The following is a 27,397-nucleotide window of genomic DNA, read 5'->3' on the forward strand; positions in this document are numbered from 1 at the left end:
CATCAGACTCCATTCTTCCAGAATGGTCCTGTATTTGGTTCCATCCATCTTCCCATCAATTTTAACCATCTTCCCTGTCCCTGCTGAAGAAAAGCAGGCCCAAACCATGATGCTGCCACCACCATGTTTGACAGTGGGGATGGTGTGTTCAGGGTGATGAGCTGTGTTGCTTTTACGCCAAACATAACGTTTTGCACTGTTGCCAAAAAGTTCAATTTTGGTTTCATCTGACCAGAGCACCTTCTTCCACTTGTTTGGTGTGTCTCCCAGGTGGCTTGTGGCAAACTTTAAACGACACTTTTTATGGATATCTTTAAGAAATGGCTTTCTTCTTGTCACTCTTCCATAAAGGTCAGATTTGTGCAATATACGACTGACTGATTGTTGTCCTATGGACAGAGTCTCCCACCTCAGCTGTAGATCTCTGTAGTTCATCCAGAGTGATCATGGGCCTCTTGGCTGCATCTCTGATCAGTCTTCTCCTTGTATGAGCTGAAAGTTTAGAGGGACGGCCAGGTCTTGGTAGATTTGCAGTGGTCTGATACTCCTTCCATTTCAATATTATCACTTGCACAGTGCTCCTTGGGATGTTTAAAGCTTGGGAAATATGTTGTATCCAAATCCGGCTTTAAACTTCTTCACAACAGTATCTCGGACATGCCTGGTGTGTTCCTTGTTCTTCATGATGCTCTCTGCGCTTTTAACGGACCTCTGAGACTATCACAGTGCAGGTGTATTTATACGGAGACTTGATTACACACAGGTGGATTGTATTTATCATCATTAGTCATTTAGGTCAACATTGGATCATTCAGAGATCCTCACTGAACTTCTGGAGAGAGTTTGCTGCACTGAAAGTAAAGGGGCTGAATAATTATGCACGCCCAATTCTTCAGTTTTTGATTTGTTAAAAAAGTTTGAAATATCCAATAAATGTCGTTCCACTTCATGATTGTTTCCCACTTGTTGTTGATTCTTCACAAAAAAATACAGTTTTATATCTTTATGTTTGAAGCCTGAAATGTGGCAAAAGGTCGCAAAGTTCAAAGGGGCCGAATACTTTCTCAAGGCACTGTATAAGTGTATGTGAGTGTGAGACAAGCAGAGAATTCAAAGGTCAGCTTAGTAGCATTCATTAGTGTAACATTATACATGCATGTGTATGTTCTCAATACCCAACACGTAACAACCCCAGTTGAGCTATATAAGATCTGGCACCAAGATGAGAACTTATGCAAACCAATGTACTCGAAAGCAGCTCAGCCAAGCATATGGAAAGAACTTCTGTGGCATCACAACACTTTGCTGTCCTTGATTTCAACCAGGTATGATGATATTGTGGGTTTAGGAGACCTTGCAGGAATAACACATTATCCATGAGTAGTCCAGCAGCAAAGAGAGTGATATTGCACCGACTCTTGTCACCCACTAAGCACTGAATCATTGTCATCCCTTAAAGGCCCAGTGCAGTCAAAAATGCAATTTCCTGTGTTTTATATACATTATATTTCCATAATGCCCTTTGCACAAGTGCTGTTTGAAAAGACTGCCTGAAATTTCAGCCAGTTTTGGTGGGACAGAGCTTTGGCCTGCCTGGTGACATCACCAGGAGGTAAATGAGTTAATAGTCCAATAAGAAAGAGAGTTCCAAACCTCTCTGCCAATAACAGCGAGTTTTCCCCTCCCCTCTCAGACCACTCCCAGACAGTCCTAGTAAAATTATTGCTTGAGAAATTGCTCTTTGCTAAGAATCTATGCGTTTCTTTTTGACCATTTTAATTGAAAACAATCCCAGTGAGGTACTTAATTGTTACACAAAAATGATTTGATGTTGAGAAGAAAAAAAACGTCTGCATTGGACCTTTTTAGCTCTTGTATATGAAGCCTTGTATGTCTCTTGCAAATATACACAATATTACCCCCATGCTCCTCCCCCAACATGGAGTCCTCTGACCCTGCAGTCCTGTTCTTGGCTCTGTCTTACTTTGTCGAACAGAAGGTCAGACACTATTGTCATTACAGAGACCTCCATGTCAAACTCACCTGCCCGTACCTACTTGTCCCTACCTTGAGGCCTTACAAGAAGTCTCTCTACAGATGAAAATAAACTCTCTCCCCTTACGTAACCTGCTGTATCCTTGGTGATGGAGGAACTTACCTGCTCACTCAACTGATGCCTGGCAACCACAGCACAAGCACCTAGGCTCACACCTGGTGCCACTGTAAGCAAGTGCGTAATCAGTGCGTAACTGACTGAAGGCTTAGTGGAGATTCCATTACCTCTGCCTGAATGCAACAGGCTTGATTCTTCAGCTGATGAAAATAGGTCAAAGGTCACTCAAATGGTGTCTCTATTTATGTGGACAATGAGAAACATTGTTGACCCATATTCACATATTCAGCCTGCAAGGCTTTGAAATAACCAGAATACTTTAAACATTGAATCGCCTGACGATATGAAATATCACATACCTAAACCCATAAATAAACGTAAAGTATCTGTAGTTTACCTCATTGTCCTGAGTGGATACAGAGTTCAAATCCCTTTTGAAATAATAAGACTGAAAACAATAACGCTTTCTTGACTAACCAAAAGACAACTTTTCCTTAAATTTATAACACAACTCTCAGTGGTTGTATTGTTCTTTTCCTCATGCTAACACAACAAGTACCATTTCTTGTATTCCAGACTAAGATATAGAACTGGCTCATAAATGACCATCAGTTGTCATGCCACATGTCATGCCACTTTTAATCCATTACCCTTAGAAACAATGTACCTGCCACTTTTTCCCTCATATTCATCTTCACCTTTAACTTTCTATTGCTTTACATCCTGATCTCTTATTAATGCTTTCTCACATCTCCAAATGCATTCTCACTTTGCATCCCCCACCCAGTCCATCATAAAACATTCACAGTGTCCTCAAAATGTCAATCAAACATGATACATTATTGCAACTAAGCCACATGACCCAAATAACTTAATTTTTTTCAGCAAATCAACAGTAGATAACACACATATGTGCTCCACAGACGACACATAAATTCAATAGGAAGCATGTACATGCTCCGACATTCATACAGGCACAGGTGGACACCCGCTCATTTACGTTCCGTCAGTCAAACACTGGTGAGCCCCAACAAACCTAAATCACATGTACTGTAAGTAGTCCAGGATCCTTTTCCAATGACACTGATGAATTGTGAAGGCAGGGTGTGTAGAGCTGGGGAGCATTGAGGACAAGGTCTTTTTCAGTCCCATCACTCACATCCCTGGTTCGGGATTAAACATCAGTATTCATATGTGGTTCACTGAACACCTGTCCATCCTACTCCAGGTCACCAAACGAGGGCCTCAAGCAGCCAAGTACTTCACCCAGTGAGGAGAGCTTCCTGATGCGGGCTTCCAAGGGCCTCCTGGAGCCCTGGGTTCGGCCCTTGGTGTCTCCAAGTCAGCTGTCCTGAGTGCAAGAGGAGAGACACGTACTGTAGTCACATACTCAGAGCTCACGATAGAGGAGAGAAGACACACTAGCCAGGTATTCCCAAGAAGTCACTACTGCAAATAGACATTCAGTTATTGTATTCTTGTTTTTCTTTACAATTAGATTGCATTGGTAAGAAATTGGCCAATGATAAGGTTTTACATTCTGAAGGCTGGGCCTAAAATAGTATATAAGAGATCATACAAAAGAGGTTCTGTAGTGATTCCTATGTTGAAGATGTAAAGAATATTGTTTGTATTGTTTATTGAGGAGCAACCAGATGCCGCACTTGACATATTTATGAAAACAATTTTACTGAGTTACAGTTCATATAAGGAAATCAGTACATTTCAATAAATGAATTAGACCTGGGAGGTCATTTGCCGAAACACTGGTGAATCAAGCCCAGCCACTGGGGAATCAGGCCCAGCAAATCAGAGTTTTTCCCCACAAAAGGGCTTCATTACAGATAGAAATACTCCTCAGTTTCATCAGCTGTCCAGGTGACGAGTCTCAGACGATCCTGCAGGTAAAGAAACCGGATGTGGAGGTCCTGGGCTGGAGTGGTTTCAAGTGGTCTGCGGTTGGACATACTGCCAAATTCTCTAAAACAACATTGGAGGCGGCTTATGGTAGAGATATTAACAGAAAATTATCTGGCAACAGCTCTGGTGGACAATCCTGCAGTCAGCATGCCATTTGCCCACTCCCTCAAAACTTGAGACATCTGTGGCATTGTGTTGTGACAAAACTGCACATTTTAGAGTGGCCCCCCGCACAAGGTGCACCTGTGTAATGATTATTCTGTTTAAATCAGCTTCTTGATATGCCACACCTGTCAGGTAGATGGATTACCTTGGAAACTGAGAAATGCTGATTTCCTGTAAAATGTGTGGCCAACATTTTTGAGAAATAATATTTTTGTGCAAATGGAACATTTTTGGAATCTTTTATCCAGCTCATGAAACATGGGACCAACACTTTACATGTTGCGTTTATATTTTTGTTCAGTATAATAATCATGCACCCAGTAAGAAACTGACTCTAAAAATGGCTAAATCCCTGTGGATGATGAGAAATGGAAGCATTATTGTTGAGAGGGACGAGGCAAAAGGAATGGCAAATAAGTCTGTCCACACAGCCGATTGGCAAACGTACTGTAAATTGAGAAATCCTGTGACTAAACAAATAGAAGAAGAAACTACTATGAAATAAAAAGAAATAAGTAAGTAAAAGATTATAGTAAAATCTTTGGAGCATCATAAATTATATTTGGGGGAAAAAGGCAAACTCAGCTCCATCCTGCATTGAATCAAATGTCTCATTCATCACAAAACCCTCTAATATTACCAACTGACTTTTTCATTGGAAAGATTATCAAACTTAGGCATGACATGCCAACAACAAACTCTGAACCAAATTAAGAAAGTCAAGCATTGTAATTTTGAATTCTGTAAAGTGAGTGTGGAACATTTTGAATGATTGTTGTCTATCAATAATGACAAACCACCTGGTACTGACAACTTGGACAGATTTTACTGAGGTTGGTAGCGGACTATATTGCCATTCCTATTTGCCATCTCCTCAATCTAAGCCTACAGGAAAGTGTGTTTCCTTAGGCCTGGAGGGAAGCAAAAATAATTCCGTTACCCAAGAATGCCAAAGCACTAGCTCAAACAGCTGACAAAACAGCCTGCTATCTATCAAAAACTAAAAGCATTGAATTTGGGACAAATCATTCACTAAACCCTAACCCAAGATTGTAAACTGACATGGTCAAAACATATTGACGCAACGGTAGCTAAAATAGAGAGAGGTCTGTCTGTGATAAAGCGCTGCTCTGCTTTCTTGACATCTCTATCAACAAAACAAGTCCTACCGGCCCTAGTTTTATCACACCTGGACTACTGCCCAGTTATATGGTCAGATGCCAAAATGAAGAACAGAGGCAAATTACACTTGGCCCAGAAAAGAGCAGCTCGGCTGGCACTTAAATGTACATGGAGGGCTAATATCAATAATATGCATGTCAATCTCTCCTGGCTCAAAGTACAGATCAAATTGACTGCATCACTACTTCTTTCTGAGAGGTATTGAGGTGTTGAAAGCACCTCACAGCACATTGCGGACTGTGAAGAGACACACACGCACTCACATAGGGCTGTGGTGGTCATGACATTTTGTCAGCCGTTGATTGTCGTGCAAATAACTGGCAGTCTCACAGTAACTCAGCGTTAATTAACATAAACACATTTAGCATCTTCTGGCTTCCACACAAGTCTAATAAATCTATGTAATTTAGCCTACACCTTCACAATAAATCCATTATTTGTTTTATACAGGTCTAAAGAAACACGATATGAAGAAAATGTAGTTCATTTTCAGAATAGCATACTCTGAGTTGTTCTTACGTTAGGCTCTGATCTGGCTATGCCATATGGCTGTGGGCTACACTAGTTCACTTAGCAGACAAGATTTGTTTAGAATTCCGTGGAATTATTTTATAGTATTAGTATAGTATTAGTAAAGTATTTGTTTTCAAACGTTGGGTTTTTATTTTTATTTTTTTAAATTTACCCCTTTTTCTCCCCAATTTCGTGGTATCCAATTATTTAGTAGCTACTATCTTGTCTCATCGCTACAACTCCCGTACGAGCTTGGGAGAGACGAAGGTTGAAAGTCATGCGTCCTCCGATACACAACCCAACCTAGCCGCACTGCTTTTTAACACAGCGCGCATCCAACCCGGAAGCCAGCCGCACCAATGTGTCGGAGGAAGTGTTTTGAGGAAGTGTTTTGATTTTTAATACATTCTAACACTGCATGATGGGACTCGAATGATGATTTGAAAAAAGTTGTTTGAAAGGCATGACCTCGTCTTTGTTTTTAGCGCAGGCTACACTGCACTTCCTCAGTCTGTCATTCACAAATTGAGAAACACTTGATAATGCCTCAAATTTCCCGGCGGCATCCCCTTTGTGTGGCCTTAATGCCCCCTAAAAACATCCATGCCTTTTGCGGCCAGTGGCGGTCGTGCCCTTGGGCTGAGTATATGTCCATTGTGGCTGTAATACGGTCATCATAACAGTTCTAACTCTATACACACACACACACACAGTAATGTTATGGTATTGTGAATTTTATATTGTATGTTTGTCATAATTGAGTAATAATGTAATGTCTTTTGATGTTTTCTTTTATTTACGATTGTGTTTGGATGTAGTTGTTTTAACCATATTTGGACCCCAGGAAGAGTAGCTGCTGCCTTGTCAGCGGCTAATGGGGATCATAATAAATACTAAATACAGTGTCTCATAATGGGATAAAGCAATATTTGGTAGTGAGTTTTGTTGAGGCTCTCTTAGGATGGAAACCACTTGCAAATATGTTTGATTGAATGTCTAAAAATAGAGGAGCCAGCGTGTTCGCAAGTCACCTTCCATCCTTTCATGTATTTCCAAATATTCCTAAGGTAGATGACCTAATAATACCATTAGTGCCTCAGGTTATAACAGCATGATTTGTCTCGATAAAATATTCAACGCCCTGCTTTGAGCCAAAATATCAGGTCTTTATTTAACCTCTATAAACCGATGAAAATCAACTTTTTAACACAGGCCACTTTAAAAAAATCAAAATAATTGTTGGACACAAAAGACTTTAAAACATCAGCTTCAAGGGATTTCAATTTTGGACATTTGTGCCCAAATATTCCAGGCATAATAGAGAGACATCTTATACAAATAATAATACATAATAATTGATTGGATTTAGGCCTATGTGGCGCTTTTCTACCAACTGAGGTACTCAAAGTGCTTTACATAGTAGAGGGAAACTCACATCATCCACCATCAATGTGTAGCACCCATCTCAGTGATTCACGGCAACCATTTTTGCGCCAGAATGCTAATTCCACCTCAGCTATCATGTGGAGAGGTGATATATGCCAATTTGGAATGAAGGGGATAATTCGGTGGCCATGAAGGAATGTAGCTAGGTTAGGAATTTAGCCATGAAACCAGGGTGTACACTCCAGTGGTCGAGTGGAGGGTATACCCACTTATTTTTCAGTGGGCAATGCATAACTCGACAGCCTTGGTTTCTCAAATGATTGCCTCGCCTGGTTCACCAACTACTTCTCTGATAGAGTTCAGTGTGTCAAATCGGAGGGTCTGCTGTCCGGACCTCTGGCAGTCTTTATGGGGGTGCCACAGGGTTCAATTATTGGACCGACTCTCTTCTCTGTATACATCAATGATGTCGCTCTTGCTGCTGGTGAGTCTCTGATCCACCTCTACGCAGACGACACAATTCTGTATACTTCTGGCCCTTTTTTGGACACTGTGTTAACAACCCTCCAGGCAAGCTTCAATGCCATACAACTCTCCTTCTGTGGCCTCCAATTGCTCTTAAATACAAGTAAAACTAAATGCATGCTCTTCAACCGATCGCTGCCTGCACCTGCCCGCCTGTCCAACATCACTACTCTGGACGGCTCTGACTTAGAATACGTGGACAACTACAAATACCTAGGTGTCTGGTTAGATTGTAAACTCTCCTTCCAGACCCACATCAAACATCTCCAATCCAAAGTTAAATCTAGAATTGGCTTCCTATTTCGCAACAAAGCATCCTTCACTCATGCTGCCAAACCTACCCTTGTAAAACTGACCATCCTACCAATCCTCGACTTCGGCGATGTCATTTACAAAATAGCCTCCAATACCCTACTCAACAAATTGGATGCAGTCTATCACAGTGCAATCCGTTTTGTCACCAAAGCCCCATATACTACCCTCCATTGCGACCTGTATGCTCTCGTTGGCTGGCCCTCGCTTCATACTCGTCGCCAAACCCACTGGCTCCATGTCATCTACAAGACCCTGCTAGGTAAAGTCCCCCAAATAGCATCTCCCACCTGTAGCACACGCTCCAGCAGGTATATCTCTCTAGTCACCCCCAAAACCAATTCTTTCTTTGGCTGCCTCTCCTTCCAGTTCTCTGCTTCCAATGACTGGAACAAACTACAAAAATCTCTGAAACTGGAAACACTTATCTCCCTCACTAGCTTTAAGCACCAACTGTCAGACAGCTCACAGATTACTGCACCTGTACATAGCCCACCTATAATTTAGCCCAAACAACTACCTCTTTCCCTACTGTATTTATTTGATTTTTTTTTTTTTTTGCTCCTTTGCACCCCATTATTTTTATTTCTACTTTGCACATTCTTCCACTGCAAATCTACCATTCCAGTGTTTTACTTGCTATATTGTATTTACTTTGCCACCATGGCCTTTTTTTGCCTTTACCTCCCTTATCACACCTCATTTGCTCACATCGTATATAGACTTGTTTATACTGTATTATTGACTGTATGTTTGTTTTACTCCATGTGTAACTCTGTGTCGTTGTATGTGTTGAACTGCTTTGCTTTATCTTGGCCAGGTCGCAATTGTAAATGAGAACTTGTTCTCAACTTGCCTACCTGGTTAAATACAGGTGAAATAAAGAAATATACTCACTTCTTAAATCTCCACGATGCGTATCACAGTGTAGTGGAGGAATACGCCGTATCAATAAATAGGGCTGATAGAACAGATCGGAATGTTTAGCTTAAAATGTTGATCAAACTATTATTTCTTCACATTTTAGGTGCAGCAATGTACACACGGTAGTAGGCCTATATGTGAATGTTCCAAAATACAATTAGCAGGAAACACAGTTGTAAAATACGCACCCCACATGCACGCTGTTTCATAAACAGACATTTCTATGGTGGGACTTTGGCTATAGGCTACTTTGAAGCAAGGTAAGACATGCCTCATAATATGAAGTAAAACGATAGGCCAAACTGTCTTCTGTTGGAAGGAAAGGCTTTCCCAAAAACCTCTAAATGTTAACTAGCTACAAACTAGCCCATGCCTTGTTGTCAGAATGATATCATGATGATTATTTGCATTAATTTATTTTGCAAACTCCATCTCGTGTGCCTGCACACTTGAATTAAAGGGTAATTACTCTCAAAAATCTAAATGTCTTAGATTTTCCCGGAACTCAAAAATGGTCTCCTAATGTGGATTAACCATTTTTATGGGCTTAGAACATATCACTTTGATGTTTTTCTGTTTAAAAAAGTGTGACTTTGAGAACGAAAACCTGAAAAATGTGAGAAAATCTGAAACCCGTGAACTTCGGACTCAGTTTCAATAGTAGGCCTACTATAGGCTGGCCTGACTGTGAAAGACCAATATGGGATTTATCATTTATAGGTCATTCAGAGTGTATGTCACTGTTTCACCACTACAACACTGGAACACCCCTACTCATACAATAAGTGAAATGGGATTTTGAATGACCACAGAGTCAGAACACCCGTTTTAACGTCCCATCCAAAAGACAGCACCCTACACAGGGCGATGTCCCCAAATGTAATCAAGGATTGAAATGATTATGTTTCTGTTTAGGCTTCTTGCGGTCAATTTGCAGTCTACAAATTATTTGTTTTATTATGATCCGGCCCCCCGACCATCCGTTTAATAAAAATTGGCCCATGGTTGAATTTAGTTGATGATCCCAATGAATGAAAGAGAAAATGCCCCTCGGTGCCCTGCAACTGAATCCCTTGTTTCCAAGGGGAGGGAAATAAATTAGGCTTTAATAGCAAAATATTATGAGGTTGTGAGGCCATAGGTCAAATAGATTCATCATTCACTGTGTTATTCTGTATCCCTGAATCTGATCTGGCCAGGTTATCCATTTGGGTTTGATAAGAAAACATGTATAACACAATAATAACTGTAAGGCTGAAATTGGGCTTTTATTAGAAAGAAAAAGACAGTCTTCAAACATCCATGAGAGATGATCAACATGAACGAACAGAATGCGGGTAATAACCACTTGGGGGAGAATGAGTGATAATGGGAAACTCAATGTGACATATGTTGTGTCACAGATAATTAAAATAACCTTAACCTTCCCTAAAGACACAAAACAATACACACACACACACACACACACACACACACACACACACACACACACACACACACACACACACACACACACACACACACACACACACACACACACACACACACACACACACACACACACACACACATTCCAATACACAGACCAATATACAGAGATCCCCTGATCCATCTACACACTCAACACACACACCTCAGCAGCAATTACCTTCTTTCTGTGTGGTGTTATCCCGTTCTGCACCGCCTCTGCAGGTCTGTCCGTCTGCTCCTGGGATTCCCGCCGACCCCTGGGCTCCTCCTGGGCCTCGTTCTCCCAGCGGGCAAAGCCTTTGCTCTTGGAGGCCTGCCGGTGTGGTCGATACTTCATCTTGGGGAAGGTGTGGGAGCCCCCATCCCCAGCCCCCCAGGTGTGCTCTGACCACAGGTGCTCTGTCTGCGTGGCCTGGCTGGTGGTGGCCCGCTGTAAACCCACAGAGATCCGCTGGGCTGAGCACGTCATCAGGGTGATGGACTTGTTCTCCAGGTCAGAACCTCCAGGTGTCACCGAGGGGAACTCAAACATCTCGTCCTCATCTGCATGGAGGACAGTACGACAGGAATGAAACACACTGACCAAGACCATGTTAGTTGAAACGCTGTTGGTGTATCACTGAAGTGCTGCTGTACCCTTGAAGGTGGGCATGGTGGGGCTGCTGGGTAGAGAGCTGTGGGTCAGGCCTCCAGGGGAGACACTTTGCAAAGAGGTGGAACACGGCAGCTTCCTACAGGCCAGGACCAACAGGTCTCTGCACTGCTTATGGCAGTTCACACCGCAATCTGAAACAGAACACATAACAGCACCGTCAGGCCAAAGCCCTCACAGTGCATGCATTGAAAAATCCCAAATGTCTTCAATATGTAGTTCTATACATGTGAACATTACAGTCCATAGAGCCTACCTTTGCACTTGTATCCCTGTTTGATTATTCCCCAGAGCTAAGAGCAACATGCCCAGAGGGGCAGGAATAGGAGGGAGGTGGAAAAATACAAAGGAGTGTCAGGATTTGTAACGTGGAAGCATATTCATGCTGCAAATATGGTCAGAGGGGTCAGTGTAAACCATTGTGTAATACCGTTTTTCTTTTACAATCGCTTTGGTGCAATTTGCACAAATATGTAGTATATTTTCACAACTCTTAGCACAACATTCAGTAACACTTTATTTGGATAGTCCAGCTGTAGATTCTCTACAGACTGTCAATAACAGTTCAACTATCTAGTAACCCTAACTCTAACCTTAACCATTATTCTAAATCTCACCGAAACCATAGCCTACAGTTACTTATCAATAGATAGTATGGGCATCTGTTGAGCATCTACAGTGCCTTGCAAACTATTCATCCACCTTGGCATTTTTCCTATTTTGTTGCATTACAACCTGCGATTAAAATGGATTTTTATTTGGATTTCATGTAATGGACATACACATAATAGTCCAAATTGGTGAAGTGAAATGGAAAAAAAATCAAAAAATTTAAATTAAATACAGGGAAATTATTGATGGAAACCTGTTCCAGTCTTCCAGAGATTTAAGACTGGGATGGAGATTCCAAAGGTGAAATAAATAAAATGAAAATAAATTCACCTTGCAGCAGGACAATGACCCTAAACATATTGCTTAACAAACACTGGAGTGGTTTAAGGGGGACATTTAAATGTCTTGGAATGGTCTAGTCAAAGCCCAGACCTCAATCCAATTGAGGATCTGTGGTATATGACTTAAATATTGCTGTACACCAGCAGAACCCTTCAACTTCAAGAATGGGTAAGAATCCAGTGGCTCAATGTGCCAAGCTTATAGAGACGTACCCCAAGAGACTTGCAGCTGTAATTGGTGCAAAAGGTGGCTCTACAAAGTATTGACTTTGGGGGGGGGGTGAATAGTTATGCACGCTCAAGTTCTGTTTTTTTGTCTTATTTCTTGTTTGTTTCACAATAAAAAAAAATATTTTGCATCTTCAAAGTGGCAGGCATGTTGTGTAAATCAAATGATACAACCCCCCCCCCAAAAAAAATCTATTTTAATTCCAGGTTGTAAGGCAACAAAATAGGAAAAATGCCAAGGGGGTGAATACTTTGCAAGCCACTATACAGATGGGAAATCCGGACTTTCCAAGTAAAATGTGACCAAAATTCAAAACAGACCACTAAAAAGGCAGTTGTTTCAAACTCTAAGCACATTTTCAATTGACTAAGTATAACAGACAAAATCACAGTCACTTTTTCACCAAACTTAATCAGTGATTCATCTAAAGTAATTGGTTTTCACAATGCAATGCTCACATTACCTTTGATAGGATTTTCTTCTAATTTGTTAAACCAATTTTTTAAATTGATAATCACTTAACCATTTGTTAAACCTACTGGTTTATCTACTATAGATTTAGAAGTACATAGTGAAAATGTATGTTTGTAAAGTATAAATATACATATAAAGTTTGATAAATACTGTAATGTACTATTATGACTTCACAGTAAGTTTTATGAAATATAATATTGACCCAAACAGATTTACTGTATGTAAAGCATCCTATATATAGTAAACTTGTATCCAAAATGAAGTTGCTAGGGTATTGTAACATCTGCTTCCAACTCTCAAACACCTAGATCCCCTGAACGCAGCTGTCACGCCCTGGTCTTAGTATTTTGTGTTTTCTTTATCTATTTGGTCAGGCCAGGGTTTTTGTATGTGGTGTGTTTTGTCTTGGGGTTTTTTGCACATGTATTGGGATGGTAGCTTAGTGGGGTGTTCTAGGTGAATCTATGGCTGTCTGAAGTGGTTCTCAATCAGAGGCAGGTGTTGATCGTTGTCTCTGATTGGGAAACATATTTAGGCAGCCATATTCTGTGAGTGTTTCGTGGGTGATTGTCCTTTTCCTGTCCTTGTTCCTGTTCTGTGTTAGTTTACACCAGTATAGGCTGTTTTTGGTTTACTTTTGTTTATTAAACATGGATCGCACTCTACACGCCGCATTTTGGTCCGACTCTCCTTCGCATATAGAAAACCGTAACAGCAGCTCACTTTCCAGCCCACTTTCCAGCTCACACTCTCAAACACATAGATCCCAATAACCTGAACTCTGATCACCTGTTCACACACCTGTATGTCATTACACACACTATTTAGTTCAATTCTTTGCACCACATCATTGTGAGGTATTGTTTGTTTTGTGACACACTTCTATTGGAGTGCTGGTTTGTCCAGTAATTTAATCCCCCCGTGTTTTGATGGTTGTATGATGGTTCTTTTCCTGCCTCCCTAACGACGCCTATCGGATTTCCTCTTATCGACCTATTGCCTGATCTCCTGGACGACGTTACTAGCCTTTTCCCTGCCTGTACTGTTGCATTTTTGGAACCCTGTGTTTGACCTTCTGCCTGCCCCTGGACCCAGCTACCGCATCCAGTGGTCCTTTACAAATAAACACCTGCTGCGCCCTGCGCTTGAAACCAGCTCTGTGTCTCCCATTGTGTTCATTACAGGTATTTTTGATGGTGGGGTTTCACACTGCTTTCCTAAAACTGCATTGGCCAATACATTTACTGTACTACTGTGATGTATGCCATTTACGTAGCAGGTGTTTTATCCAAAGTGACAACAGTGAGTCCACACTTTTTTTTAAGTGACCCCAGTGGAAATCGAAACCACTACTCTGATGTTGTTAGTGCCATGCTTTTACTAACTGACCCACACAGGACCACTACAATACAATAATGTAAAATAAAATACAGGATTACAATACAAGTGTTTGACCACCATCCCCATGAGCATGCCACCCTCGTCCAGGCCATGGATCATGTGGCAGGTGTGCAATGACATCAATCCAGACGTATACAAGGCTTGGATTCACCATGCCAAATTGTTTTTCCCTAGGTCCATGAACAATGAAGGCATGTACTGCAATGTCAATGAGAACCTATAGCCAAATGTGCAAAACAGGCTTGATGCAGACTACAGTACACCAATGCTGTAGTTATATCTTTGAACAATATATTTTTTGCGTCAATGATTGTGAAAGCTGTCTTCAATTATCACACATTTGATTACACATGGGATAGAAATGATGGAAATGTGATTTAACATTTTTGAGGGGTCAAATTTGATAGGTCGTGTAAGTTTATTGCCAAATGTGAAAACAGTGTAATGTACTTTAGCGTACTGTAGTATATTACATTCAAAGGGCAATTTTGAAATATGTATCTTGCATTTTTTTGGTATTGAATTCAATTGTTAAAACAACTACATTGAAAATATCTCATTATGTTGTGTTCTGGTGAATCAATCAATGTTCTCATGGTATTTCACAGTAAACTTATTTTGGTTGTGTGGTGAACGATGTCTCCAAACAAAATGAATGCACAGTAAAAAGGGTTTGAATATACGACTTGCTGTATTGCGAGTGTTAACAGTTTGGCGTTTACTATTAGTTTTGAAAATGTACCACACTTGTGAAAATAGCACCAAAGTGATGTAAAAAAAACTGTAAACAGGATACAATGTCTCATAACACCTTTCCTGTAAACTAATGTGTTGTTTTATTTGTGTACCTGTGTGCATGTTCGTTTAAGAATAGGAGGAATTATCTATAGAAATTCTCATTTACTTTCACTAAGTGATGCCTAAATCAGCAAGAAAGCTAGAGGGAACATCATTTGTGTACATGTTTTGACATGCAACTCTTCTCATGGAATACGTGCATGCTTTCATTGTGGACTATGTGAGTGTTGCCATCACCATGTAAATTGCATTATTGTTCCACCAACGCTAGTCAGTGTTTCTTTATAAACCTTTAAACAATGTAGCCTGCACTCATGTCAACATATTGCATCTCTGCATTTTGAAACCCCTCTATACACTGTGAATAATCTCTGTCTCAGAAGGTCATTAAAGAGCCATGGGGTATCAACTTCAAGGAATAAAGATGGACATCTCTCAGCACTGTATCATTTGGTAGCTGACTGAGGGCTTGCACTAAGTTGACGGCAATATATAGCACAGAGTTTCTGACAGAAACTACCAGAAAGCCTTCCAACCAAAATTGCACTGTGTCGCTGAGCATAAACAGTTCATGTTTCTCACAAGGTGCACAGTATACATACAAATCCAGCACAGTGCTCGCAGAAGGTAGGCTTCAGATACGTCATCTCCGTAAAGTTGTGGATGAAACCAGGGCCCATTTTACACTGGAGCAAGGGGTTGGCCCTCAGGAAGTAAGCCATCATCTCATCCTTACTAATCAGGCCATCCCTGGAGTGAGGGGGGAGAAGACAAAGAATATAGATAAGTGAATAATAAGATGGCGAGAATGACAGCTTTTGTTCTGCAAACATTACAGTAAATCCCAACCCTTATTTCTGTCTTATCCAGACATGGAGACACCTACAAAAATGCTCTATATCAGACACCCAGGTGGTTTGTAGCAGCTCCAGCCTCTGCATGTATCCAGTCTCCCTCCTAAGGAGCTTAGCCTCCCAGACCTATTTCCTGAGTCATGGAGCTGCTCAGGCGATCTGAAATGTGATTTGAGGCGTTCCAGTGAACAGACGAACCACCCAGGACACGAGGGCAGAGCGCTGTGCGCTGCGTGTCCTTCATGGGCTGCCATAACCTTCACCTCCCCCTCCTCAAGCCATGGTGACAAAGCACCACTCCTAGTCAAGGCAGGGCAGGGCTAAAGCAGACGTAACTCTGTTGTGACTTCAGAGTGTTTTCCTCCAGATTTACGATAGGAGGTTTGACAACACCAATGACCTCATTCATACTGTAGGTTTGTGTGGAGAAAAATGGGTGATGGCCTGTGAAATCACAGGGTTTTTAGAACACCCACAGTTGCAGTCCTATTGCATCTTGGATGCTCATAATTGCTTTAAAGGCAAATATTAGGCACAAGAATCACATTACTGTTTTTGTGTATAAGAGAGAGTGAGAGAGATATGGGGTGCATATGTGAAGGGCAAACAAGGTGAGATGTATGAGGAGATGGGTTAGTGTGGAAATGTCAAAATGTGGTTGCATGTGTGGAACTTGAATCTGTGTGTGGGTTGGGTGTGTGTGCGCGTGTGCATGCTTGGTGCCTGTGTGTGTATGTGTGAGAAAGAGGCGATGTGAGAGAGTGTTTGTTGGTGACAGAAAGAGGGAGATAGAAGAGGAGGATGAGGTGACTTAGCTGTGACACTTCTGAAGCTTTAAAATGTCAATGGTAGACAGGGTCACTCACTGGTCCTTGTCCAACACACAAAAAGAGTCCAAGAAAGGAAAGTTGGCAGCAATACTTTCAAAGTCCTCCTGAGAGATGTAGCCATCATGATCATGGTCGTAGTTCCTGAATACAGACTTCCCAGAATAAGACAAAAACAAAGGACATCAACTGATTTACAAGCACCAGCAATTGTGTGATTCATATTTTAGTAGTTGTTGTCAACCATCGTGGAAATGGTTCATATGCAGTACCTACTCAAATATTTGGTATTGTGACAGAAATAGCCACAGACTGATTCTTAAAGTCATGTATGAGATATTTCTGAATGGGTAACTCATCTTATAGAGAATAACATGTTTAAGTCTTGTTGGGTTTTTTTTTAAACTTAGTTTTCTACTACAATGTAATTTCATCAGTCAATAAGAGTTTCAGTTCAGACCACAGCTAAGCTATGTCCTCCTGGACTTTATGCAGGTGCCTTTATTTACCCAGATCAGTGTTACTGTAATGGAAGCAACTTACATCCACCACCTTCCTGATGTGCTTGTTCACCACATTGGGGTCAGGTTTGGTTGTCACACCTGATGCCCAGTCCAGAGGGACCATTGGCTTGTTGGGGGTTGTTGGAGAAGTAGGCTGCAGAGTGGGAAAAGATGGAGTGAAGATAGGACCACTCAGGTATCCAATATTATTTATGTTCTTTATACATGTTAGTTGATATTTATAATAACCATAGATCCAACAATGCAGCCTATAGACCCCAACATGGAGACTTACCAAAGACTTTGGGTTCCGTGGTTCCCTTAACAAGGATAGCTCATATATCTCATCTTCAGTGTAGTAAAGATCTAGAGAGAGCTGGGGAAATCACTTTAGATTAAACATGAAAATAGACTTAGTGTTTCTGCAATAACGAAGCCATTTATGATCATGTTATTCATCTGTATGATCCTACAAAATGTTGAGACCCACTGAAATGAAAAATGTGACAGAACGATTAACAAGTCCATTTCCTGTTGACGGGGGACCTTTTAGGCCAGAACACTCACAGTGAGCAGGTAGATGAGGTCCATGTTTGGTTCCACCTGGGCTGCAGCACTCTGCAGGGACACCAGCTCGTTGAAGGTGAGGTAGAGCTGCTGCATCTTTACGATGTTCACCTTGTTGTCGTCCAGCCAGTCGGGGAAGACCACGTGCACGGCGATCAGGTCCTTCAGGTGGACTCCCAGGATGGGGACCTTGAAGCCTTCGGAGTCTGTGAAGGCCTTGCGGTAAGCACAGTAGTTCCCATTGGAGGAGACCAGCTCCGTCATCTCATTCCAGATCTGATGGGAGGGGTAAGACGGCAGGAAGTAGTGGACAGGATTGATATTAGATACAGCACCGGAAAGCTACAGAGAGAGTGACCAGTGCCGGGGAATCTACTATGAAAATATAGTTCACCAAGCTACCAATTACTTCACACTGGAAGAAGTTAAGCTACATTAAAGCTTCCCTTTAAAAAATGTGCTGGAGTTCAAATAATTCTCTACACCACATGGCAAAAAAAGTTATGAACTACTGAAAACACTACCAAGATTTTAATTTAGTTCAACTACCACCAAGCTTCTGCTAAATGTAATTAAATTACATGTGGTTCACAATTCCCCAACACTGAATGTAACATCAAAAGGCAGGAAATGAAGACGATACCAATTCTGCGTGGTGTGTTTTCTGAAACCATCACCACATAGCAGTTGATGAATTGACGTACATTGTTCCTTAGCAGACGCTAAATGATTATGACCATGACCTAAAGTCAATTCAAGTGTAGAACCCGATCAGATGATATTAGTGAGGCTGTGACAGAGCACAGGCAGGCGTACGTGCTGACCTTGTTGACCTCGGGTGCTAGATGAGAGTGGGTCTCCTTCAGACGGGAAATTGAGCTGTGGCTCAGACCTCCAACCATGGCCATCAGTGTATTAAAGTTCTGCAGTTGGAGGAGTTTCTGAAGGACAGAGTGGCATGGAACAAAGTGGAAGAGATTGGAGGTAGAGTGAGAGAAATAAATAGAGAGATAGAGAGAAATAGAGATAACGAGAAAACAGTGCAAGAAAAAATTACAATAAACAACAAACAAACCTAAAATGTATATAACAATGTACCCCCTTTTTCTCCCCTAATTTCGTGGTATCCAATTGCGATCCAATTACGATCTTGTCTCATCGCTGGAACTTCCCAACGGGCTCGGGAGAGGTGAAGGTCGAATCATGCGTCCTCCGAAACATGACCCGCCAAACCGCGCATCTTAACACCCGCCCACTTAACCCAGCCACACCAATGTGTCAGAGGAAACACCGTCCTACTGACAACCAGTGTCAGCCTGCAGGCACCACAAGGATTCGCTTGAGCACGATGAGCCAAGTAAAGTCCCCCCAGCCAAACCCTTCCCTAACTCGGACGATGCTGGGCCAATTGTGCGCCGCCCTATGGGACTCCCGGTCACGGCCGGTAGTGACACAGCCTGGGAACTCACCCGGGTCTGTAATGACGCCTCAAGAACTGCAAAGTAGTGCCTTAGACTGCTGCACCACTTGTGAGGCCACCTAAAATAACCTTAATAAAAAAACTGTACCTAAAAGAACATAAACCAACATAAATTGATCTCTTTACCCTGTGCTTATGGAATCAATTGCATGAGGAGAAAGTGCTTGAACATCTTATTTAAAAATGCGAGAAGCTTTACAAAAAAACTAGAGCCCTCTTGAGTTAAACAGTCACGCTTCTGCATTTAAAGGGAAGGCCATTTCATTGTAGCTGACAGATGACCTGCATAAACAATGGAGGCAGACATGAGCATGAGTGCTTGTCATTAGTCTTCTGAATAATTCCTTTATCTAAATCCTGGTAGATGATAATGGTAGAGAGAAGCCACCAGTCTCTGATGAGATTGAGAGGCCTAATAGCATGCATGATGCTTAATGTCTGTTAAGAAATACAGACAATAATTTGCACACACCCACCCCCCCCATGCTCACAGCAATTAGACATGGAGAATCACATTAATAGTGATGAAACGTTATTGCTGGAGGGATACCCTGTGCTAACATAACATTGTCTTACGTCAGATAGCGCAAGGATTCCGCCTGCACTGATCTGTTTGGTTTATCGCAAAAAGAGCAAGGGGATGGATCAAAAGTAATCCAACGACAATGTGCCACCATAACTATTGAAAATACTATGCGAGTTCGAGTTCAAGGTCACCTATGTAATGATTTTTGTGAAAGTTCTTGTGGATTAATGTTGAGATACGTTGTGATATGCAACCTGCTAAACAGCATTATGAAATACAATTTCTCACAATAAGCTATAGGACTAGACTTAAATTGTTGATAAGAAGGGTAACACTGAATCTTAGCCCTCATTCTCATGATGGCCTTTCTCAACTCAGAGAACTCTAGTGGATAATGGTTGATGAAAGGGTCATTCATCTGAAATTGAGATTGATCCACAACATCCTGTATGGCATAGTCCCCATGCATCTTAAAAGCTATTTTACTTCAGTAATACCCTGACTACACCACTCGCATGCGCTAGCTAAAGAGGACAAATTAGCTAGCAAGTGCAAGCTAGCTAGCTAAATTGCTGTAAATGTTTAATGTTTTTCGACATGTCCCCAAATTAATGTAATTGTTACAGAGTTTGTTTTGATATTTTAACCTGTGTGTCGTGATTGCCGTTGGTGTGGGGCGACAAAATAGATTTATGCACGATGGCACACGATGGCGCATACGCTTAGCCGGTTTGGGTTCCGTGTAAGTGACTCACATTCTTCCGCCACCAGAGGCAGTGCCACCGACTTTGTGCCATGTCATTTTTAGTTTTTGTATATGTATCTGTTGCCGGGTGTAACATTCTTATGTATTTTAAATTGTCAAACAAAATCAAATAAAAAATACATGAGGAAAGCATATAAGAGAAGGCCTTTCTATAAGACAAAAGAAAGTATGTGTGGGCAGCAGTAGATTTTAATGACCGAAGGGTGTTATGATCTAATTGACAATGTTCCAGCTCCATTGATACAGATGATTTAATGCAAGTCTGGCTCAGCAAACTGTCTGATTAATATATGGTACATGAGTCCCTTTCCCTTCGTCTTTCTCATTCGGGATGTTCACATACTTATAAGGAGAGATGTTCTGCACAAAAAGGTGGTGAAAGAAACCCCTATTCATTTCAAGTGTTACAGTGCCGTACAGTTTATATATTTAAAAAAATATTACCCCTTTGTCGTGGTATCCAATTGGTAGTTACAGTCTTGTCTCATCACTGCAACTCCCGTATGGACTCGGAAGAGGAGAATGCGTCCTCCGAAACATGATCCAACCAAGCCACACTGCTTCTAGACATAATGCCTGATTAACGCGGAAGCATGCCGCACCAATGTGTCAGAGGAAACACAATACACCTGGCAACCATGTCAGCGTGCACTGCGCCCGGCTCGGCACAGGAGTCACTAGAGCGCGATGGGACAAGGACATCCCTGCCGGCCAAACCCTCCCCTAATCCGGACAATGCTAGGCCGATTGTGCGCCGCCCCATGGGTCTCCCGGTCACGGCCGGCTGCGACAATGCCTGGACTTGAACCTGGATCTCTAGTGGCACAGCTAGCAACTGTGATGCAGTGCCTTAAACCACTGCACCACTCGGGAGGCTAGTGTGGTACAGTTAATGAGAATTTATGCCTCAATAAATTGCCCTCACTTCCTTTACAATTGCTTGTGTCAGAGTGGGCGGGTTTTACACTCTAAATTGTGAGGAGTTATGGAATATTGGATGTAAGTGGAGAGAATGAAGAAGCGTGAAACAGCACCTCCGCAGCTGTCAGAGCGAGAGAGACTGAGAGAGAACTATTTGCAAATCATTACAACACGGTATATAGACATAATATGATATTAGAAATGTCTTTATTCTTTTGGAACTTCTGTGAGTGTAATGTTTACTGTTCATTGTTATTGTTTGTTTCACTTTGGTTTATTATCTACTTCACTTGCTTTGGCAATGTTAACATTTGCTTCCCATGCCAATAAAGCCTTTGAATTGAATTGAGAGAGAAATACCATCTCCCTCGTCTTACCTGGGCCACATTGATGTATTTGGTGATGACCTCAGCACGGTGTTGGGGTGTCAGCTTACTGAGCACCATGAGCTGAACCCACTGGGAGACTCCGTTGAACAGGGCGATGGAGCGCTCCAGCGTTGGGTTGTCCACCAGACATCCGTGCATCACATAGCTTTGGTAGTCTGTGAACTGGGTTTGGGGGTTGGAGAAAGAGAGAGTTAGTGTACGTGGCATGTACAGTACCGCTGAGTTAATAACACAGACCTCATTGGCATGTTCAGTATACCGTGTGCCCTCAATCGCTGGTGAATTTACAAGTGAACTGCCCAGTAAATAAAACAAACTGAAATGTAGAGCAAACGTATCTAAGAACATATTCTGTGGGGGTGCGCAATTATCCTGGGGATGAAGTTAGTTGACAGCCAAAGCTTTGTTCTGTAGTTAGTAACAGAAAAAAAAGAGTTCTGTGGAAAAAGCACTCTTGGAAAGAGTCTTGAGGAATGTCACACACAGGGGTTAGATAGGGAGGAAAGGGCACAAGTCTTTTTCCACCAGGGACACTCACTGATATCCTCCTGATGGACTTGTACTCCAGGAACGTGAGGTGTTCTGCCAGCTCCATGGGCTCGAGGTGGTCAAAGAGGAGTGAGGCTTTGCCCTTCTTGGCCTGCTTCTTCCTCTGGGTCAGCTTTCTCATCCAGTCATATGACGGGCTAGAAAGAAACACACACAGTCTGTTGAAACTGGAAACTCTCCACTGACTGCGTGTGCGTGTGAGTGTGCACGTGTGTGTGTGCCCATCCTTGGGTAGTTCCTCACATGGTGGAGATGTCAATGAGTTTGTAGTGTTCCTCACAGCCCAGCTGAGCCGCCACGTCTCTGAACTCCTCAGTGAGGCGTATAAGGCCCATGTCCAGGTTAAACTCTGCAGGAAACACCGTAATCCAGTACCTGACACACACGCACACACACGCGGATGGCTGATTTAGCACTAATATGTTAGCAGTTACGCAATATGTTTACTGTTTGCATGTGGACATTATGGCTGGGCAGTCTGGCTGAACATCATAGTGTGTAGCCCCAAGCAGCAGTGCCAATAGAATATGAATGATTCATAATGACACCATAGTCTCAGAAGGAAAAGTTAGAGTTGAGGGTACTGACCCTGCACAAGGACTGCCGGGGGCTCCTGGCTCAGTGATTTGTAGTGTGATGTGGCTAAGGGGAGTGGTGAGATGGGCAAGTCCAGCAACCATGGTCATAAACGTGGCCTAGATTTTATCAACCCAACAAATCATGTTTCCCTAATGTGGAAATAACACATGAATACAGAGAACCATTGACAAGGGAAAGGCCATTGTGGTATTCCCCCTTCAGATACAAATTCAATGCAAAATATAACATGGACTTTAGTATGGCCCCTCGTTACAGTAGTTAACATTAAATTCAGATGATTTATTTAGTATTTCCTTTCATGTAAAGGTTGCACACAAAATAATAGGACACATTTTTTAATGGATTGGCAGACGGTGGTAGAGAATCGCTTTAAAGGGGTTTACCAGTGAAAATGAGTGTCTGTGTACTCTGTTAAAGATTGCCTGAGGACGTTTTTTGGGGTAAATAATAGATCACAAGACTCCTAATTCACTGAACGCTTTCGCACAAAACAGTATCTCCACTTCAGATGGCAGGTGGCGATCCACATCTCATGAGGACAGCCACCGGCTGTCAATTGTAATGACATCCTCTCAACTCTCATTGCACCAGCCAGTCAGTCACAGAGCCCCAAGAGAGGAGCCTACAACCCTCAGGGCATTTAGCAATACAAAACATCTTCAATACTAAAGAGCGCAGAAACTCATCGGTATGTAGCAGTGTTCTCTTTACCTCATTAAATAGCAGATCTTCAGTCTCGTTCTTTGGAACTCATCTCCCTGGCAGTCACGGTATGTGGGGTTGTGTCAAGGACAGTTTAGCACTTTTTGGAGACCGTGTCCCAAGCCCTATTACGAATGGACACACATTCCACATTTCCAACAACCCCCCCCCCACCCACCCCAAAAAAAACAACAATAAAACAGTATCTTTCATGAGAAGCAGCTGCACATTTATCAGTTTGACAAAATGTCTCACAAGAATAGAAAACAAAAAACGATTTGACAAACTGGGGACATTTTGTTAGTCCCCACGAGGTCAAATGGTATTTCAAGGGGGTTTAGGGTTATGGTTAGAAATAGTGTTAGGGTTAGCATTACATTAGGGTTAGGGTTAGGAGCTAGGGTTAGTTTTAGTGTTCGGGTTAAGGTTAAGGTTAGGTTTTTGGGTTAAGGTAAGGGTAAGGGTACGGTTTAGGGTTAGGTTTAGGGTTAGGGGTCAGGGAAAATAAGATTTTGAATGGGCCTGAATTGTGTGCCCCCAAATGGATAGCTGTACAAGACTGAGTGTGTGTGTGTGTGTGTGTGTGTGTGTGTGTGTGTGTGTGTGTGTGTGTGTGTGTGTGTGTGTGTGTGTGTGTGTGTGTGTGTGTGTGTGTGTGTGTGTGTGTGTGTGTGTGTGTGTGTGTGTGCGCATGCCTCAGTCACCAGATCTCATCCCAATTGAACACTTATGCGAGATTCTGGAGCGGCGCCTGAGAAAGTGTTTTCCACCACCAACAAAACGCCAAATTAAACATTTTTATAGTGGAAGAATTGTGTCGCATGCCTCGAGTTCCAGACACTTGTAGAGTCTATTCCAAGGCACATTCAAGCTGTTCTTGCGGCTCGTTGTGGCCCAACGCCCTATTAAGACACTTCATATTGGTGTTTCCTTTATTTTGGCAGTTACCTGTAGGTCTTAGAAGTAGCTTTGGAGAGGCCTTGGGCAGGGAGCCAGGTCTGGAGCGTAGCCTGCCTACTATCACTTTCAAAAGGAACCCAGCTATTTCTCTGCCCAGGATATAGTCACAACCATGTAGCAGAGAAGACTAACCTCTGCCTTCTTTGTGGTACTATGAAACTCTCCCAGCATGGAGGGTCAGGATGGATGCTTATTGGATGTATACATGACTGTGGAAAACACACACAATCAGTTGGTCTCGCCTTCTCTCCAGAAGACCGAAAGATATTCTCATGGGCTAACTCACAAACGTGGAGGCGACTCAATGAGATACACATTAGGTGTAGGAGCTAAAAATACATCTCAGCAACAGCTGAAGGACAACGATAATTACTGTATATTTTGTTGGGTTAATGCAAAAGCAAAAAGTGAGAGAAAGGGCAGAATAGTGCCTTCGTATTCTGTCACATGAAAGAGGCTCTCTGCTCTGGCTCTACTCTGAGGCAGCTTCATACCGCATGGAGAAGGTGAGAGTTTCTGCAAACTGGTCCCAGGTTAGATATTTGTAACACTTTCCTTACGGTAAGGTTAGGATTGGAGTTAGGGTGATGGCTAATCTGATTATAGATCTGCAAATAGGGGAATCTTCCATCAGGAGCACCACAGCCATTACTCCAACCAGCAGCAGGGAAAAGATGGGGTTCGTCAGTGGAGGGGCCTGATGCCAGGCATTGTAATATCTCAGGGTGTCTAACCAGAAGCAAAGACATCAAACCACTTAGTGGTATGGAGTCTCCAGGAAAACACTGTCCAGGACCCTGCTAACTTAATCAGATTCAAATGCACAGTCAAGGCACACTAGGTGCAAATCATAAAGAGGAATGGAACGCTAATAGCTATCGATTCGATCCAGGTTGCTCTTCCTTTTGAAGCGGTTCTCCATCTTGATCGTTGCTCTCAAATGCACTTGCTCTTGCACACGTCTAATTCTTCCAGTAGTTTTGATAGGACAATCTGCCTTAACCCAGAGCTGTGCGATCAACCAATCATAATTGGTTGCTAGAAATGACACAAACAGTTAACTGAAAAACTATCCCTCAAAATAAACAAGATATTTTGTATACTCAGGAAAAGTCACTCAGGGTTAGTCAGTGTCCACCCAGGAAATACATTTGGCACAGTCAGGGAACACAGCATTCCATAGCGCCCATATTACAGTATATACTCTGCCATTTCTAAACACTACCACAAAGGCTTTAAATGGCATATGACAACTGTTCTTTGTTGGTCTGATGAGAATCTACATGGATATTTCACGAGCAGCTTCCCGGCCAGCTCTGTGGACGTGACATACCAGCGATGCATCAGCAGCAGAGTGCGAGGGAGCGGGTTGGACTGCAACTCCCCATTGTCATCTGTGGAGAGGGATCACACCATAGAAAAGGAACAATGAGAACACATCTACACTGAGTGTACAAAACATTCTAAACACTGTCTCTTTCCATGACATAGACTGACCAGGGGAATGCAGGTGAACGCTAGGATCCCTTATTGATGTCACCTGTGTAGCTGAAGTGAAGGAGACAGATTAAAGATGGATTTTTAAGCCTTGAGACATTTGGGACATGGATTGTTTACGTGTGCGATTCAGAGGGTGAATGGGCAAGGCAAAAGATTGAAGTGCCTTTGAATGGGGTATGGTAGTAGATGCCAGGCTCACCGGTTTGAGTGTATCAAGAGCTGCAACGCTGCTGGGTTTTACACGCTCAACAGTTTCCTGTGTGTATCAAGAATGGTCCACTACCCAAAGGACATCCAGCCAACTTGACACAACTGTGGGAAGCATTGGAGTCAGCATGGGCCAGCAACCCTGTTGAATGCTTTCGCCACCTTGTAGAGTCCATGCCCAGTCTAATTGTGGCTGTTCTGATGGCAAAAGGGAGTGCAACTCAATATTAGAAAGACATTCCTAATGTTTTGTACACTCAGTGTATACTGTATGGATCACATCACACACCACTGAGATAGCTTCCCCACTGTGTTTCTGTGCCATACCAGGCAACTGCACGGCCTGCAACCGCAGGGCTCTCCAGAGGGTGGTGCGGTCTGCCCAAAGCATCACCGGGGCAAACTACCTGCCCTCCAGCACACCTACAGCACCCGATGTCACAGGAAGGCCAAAATGATAATCAAGGACAACAAACACCCGAGCCACTGCCTGTTCACCCCGCTATCATCCAGAAGGCGAGGTCAGTACAGGTGCATCAAAGCTGGGAACGAGAGACTGAAAAACAGCTTCTATCTCAAGGCCATCAGACTGTTAAATAACCATTACTAGGCGGCTTCCACTTCCACTCGGTTACGTAACCCTGCACCTTAGAGGCTGCTGCCATATATACATATATATATAGACTTGAAGTCGCTATCCACTTTAATAATGGAACACTAGTAACTTTAATCATGTTTATATCTTTTTGCTTTACTAATTTAATATGTACAAACTGTATTCTATTCTACTGTATTTTTGTCGATGCCACTCCGACATTGATCGTCCCAATATTTATATATTTCTTAATTCCATTAGGTTACTTATAGGTTGTGTGTATTGTTGTGAATTGTTAGATATTACTGCACTGTTGATTGGTCACTCACTAAAAGCCTGGATGCAGGCATCCAGTAGCATGTTGAGGGGGGCTGCCTTCCCCAGCGTCGATGTTCCCATGGTCCCACAGGACGGCTCCTCACAGCAGAGTTGGG

The 27,397-nt window shown here is 42.4% G+C and overlaps 1 protein-coding gene across 1 annotated transcript; it reads right to left on the minus strand.

Annotated features, from left to right (window-relative positions):
• Nucleotides 1-1,753: 1,753 nt before the first annotated feature.
• Nucleotides 1,754-27,397, minus strand: LOC135512354 (ras guanyl-releasing protein 3-like). Its single transcript, XM_064934305.1, has 16 exons — nt 27,293-27,397; nt 25,953-26,055; nt 23,711-23,773; nt 22,643-22,774; nt 22,389-22,536; nt 21,839-22,012; nt 18,593-18,709; nt 17,769-18,044; nt 17,497-17,577; nt 17,242-17,355; nt 16,738-16,853; nt 15,620-15,767; nt 11,419-11,455; nt 11,147-11,296; nt 10,689-11,053; nt 1,754-3,464 (listed from the first exon to the last, which is right to left on the minus strand). Exons 1-16 carry the CDS (start codon nt 27,360-27,362, stop codon nt 3,456-3,458), a joined length of 2,103 nt encoding a protein of 700 aa, XP_064790377.1. The 5' UTR covers nt 27,363-27,397; the 3' UTR covers nt 1,754-3,455.

The sequence above is a fragment of the Oncorhynchus masou genome, chromosome 24, assembly GCF_036934945.1.
Source record: "Oncorhynchus masou masou isolate Uvic2021 chromosome 24, UVic_Omas_1.1, whole genome shotgun sequence".
Taxonomy (NCBI): Eukaryota; Metazoa; Chordata; class Actinopteri; order Salmoniformes; family Salmonidae; genus Oncorhynchus; species Oncorhynchus masou.

Excerpts from the sequence above, each read along its gene's own strand:
- LOC135512354 (XM_064934305.1), bottom strand. The coding sequence starts at position 27,362 with ATGGGAACATCGACGCTGGGGAAGGCAGCCCCCCTCAACATGCTACTG. Across the intron at positions 18,045-18,592 it reads TAGCACCCGAGGTCAACAAG|ATCTGGAATGAGATGACGGA; the intron begins GTCAGCACGTAC and ends CCCTCCCATCAG. Across the intron at positions 17,578-17,768 it reads ACCTCATCTACCTGCTCACT|CTCTCTCTAGATCTTTACTA; the intron begins GTGAGTGTTCTG and ends TGATTTCCCCAG.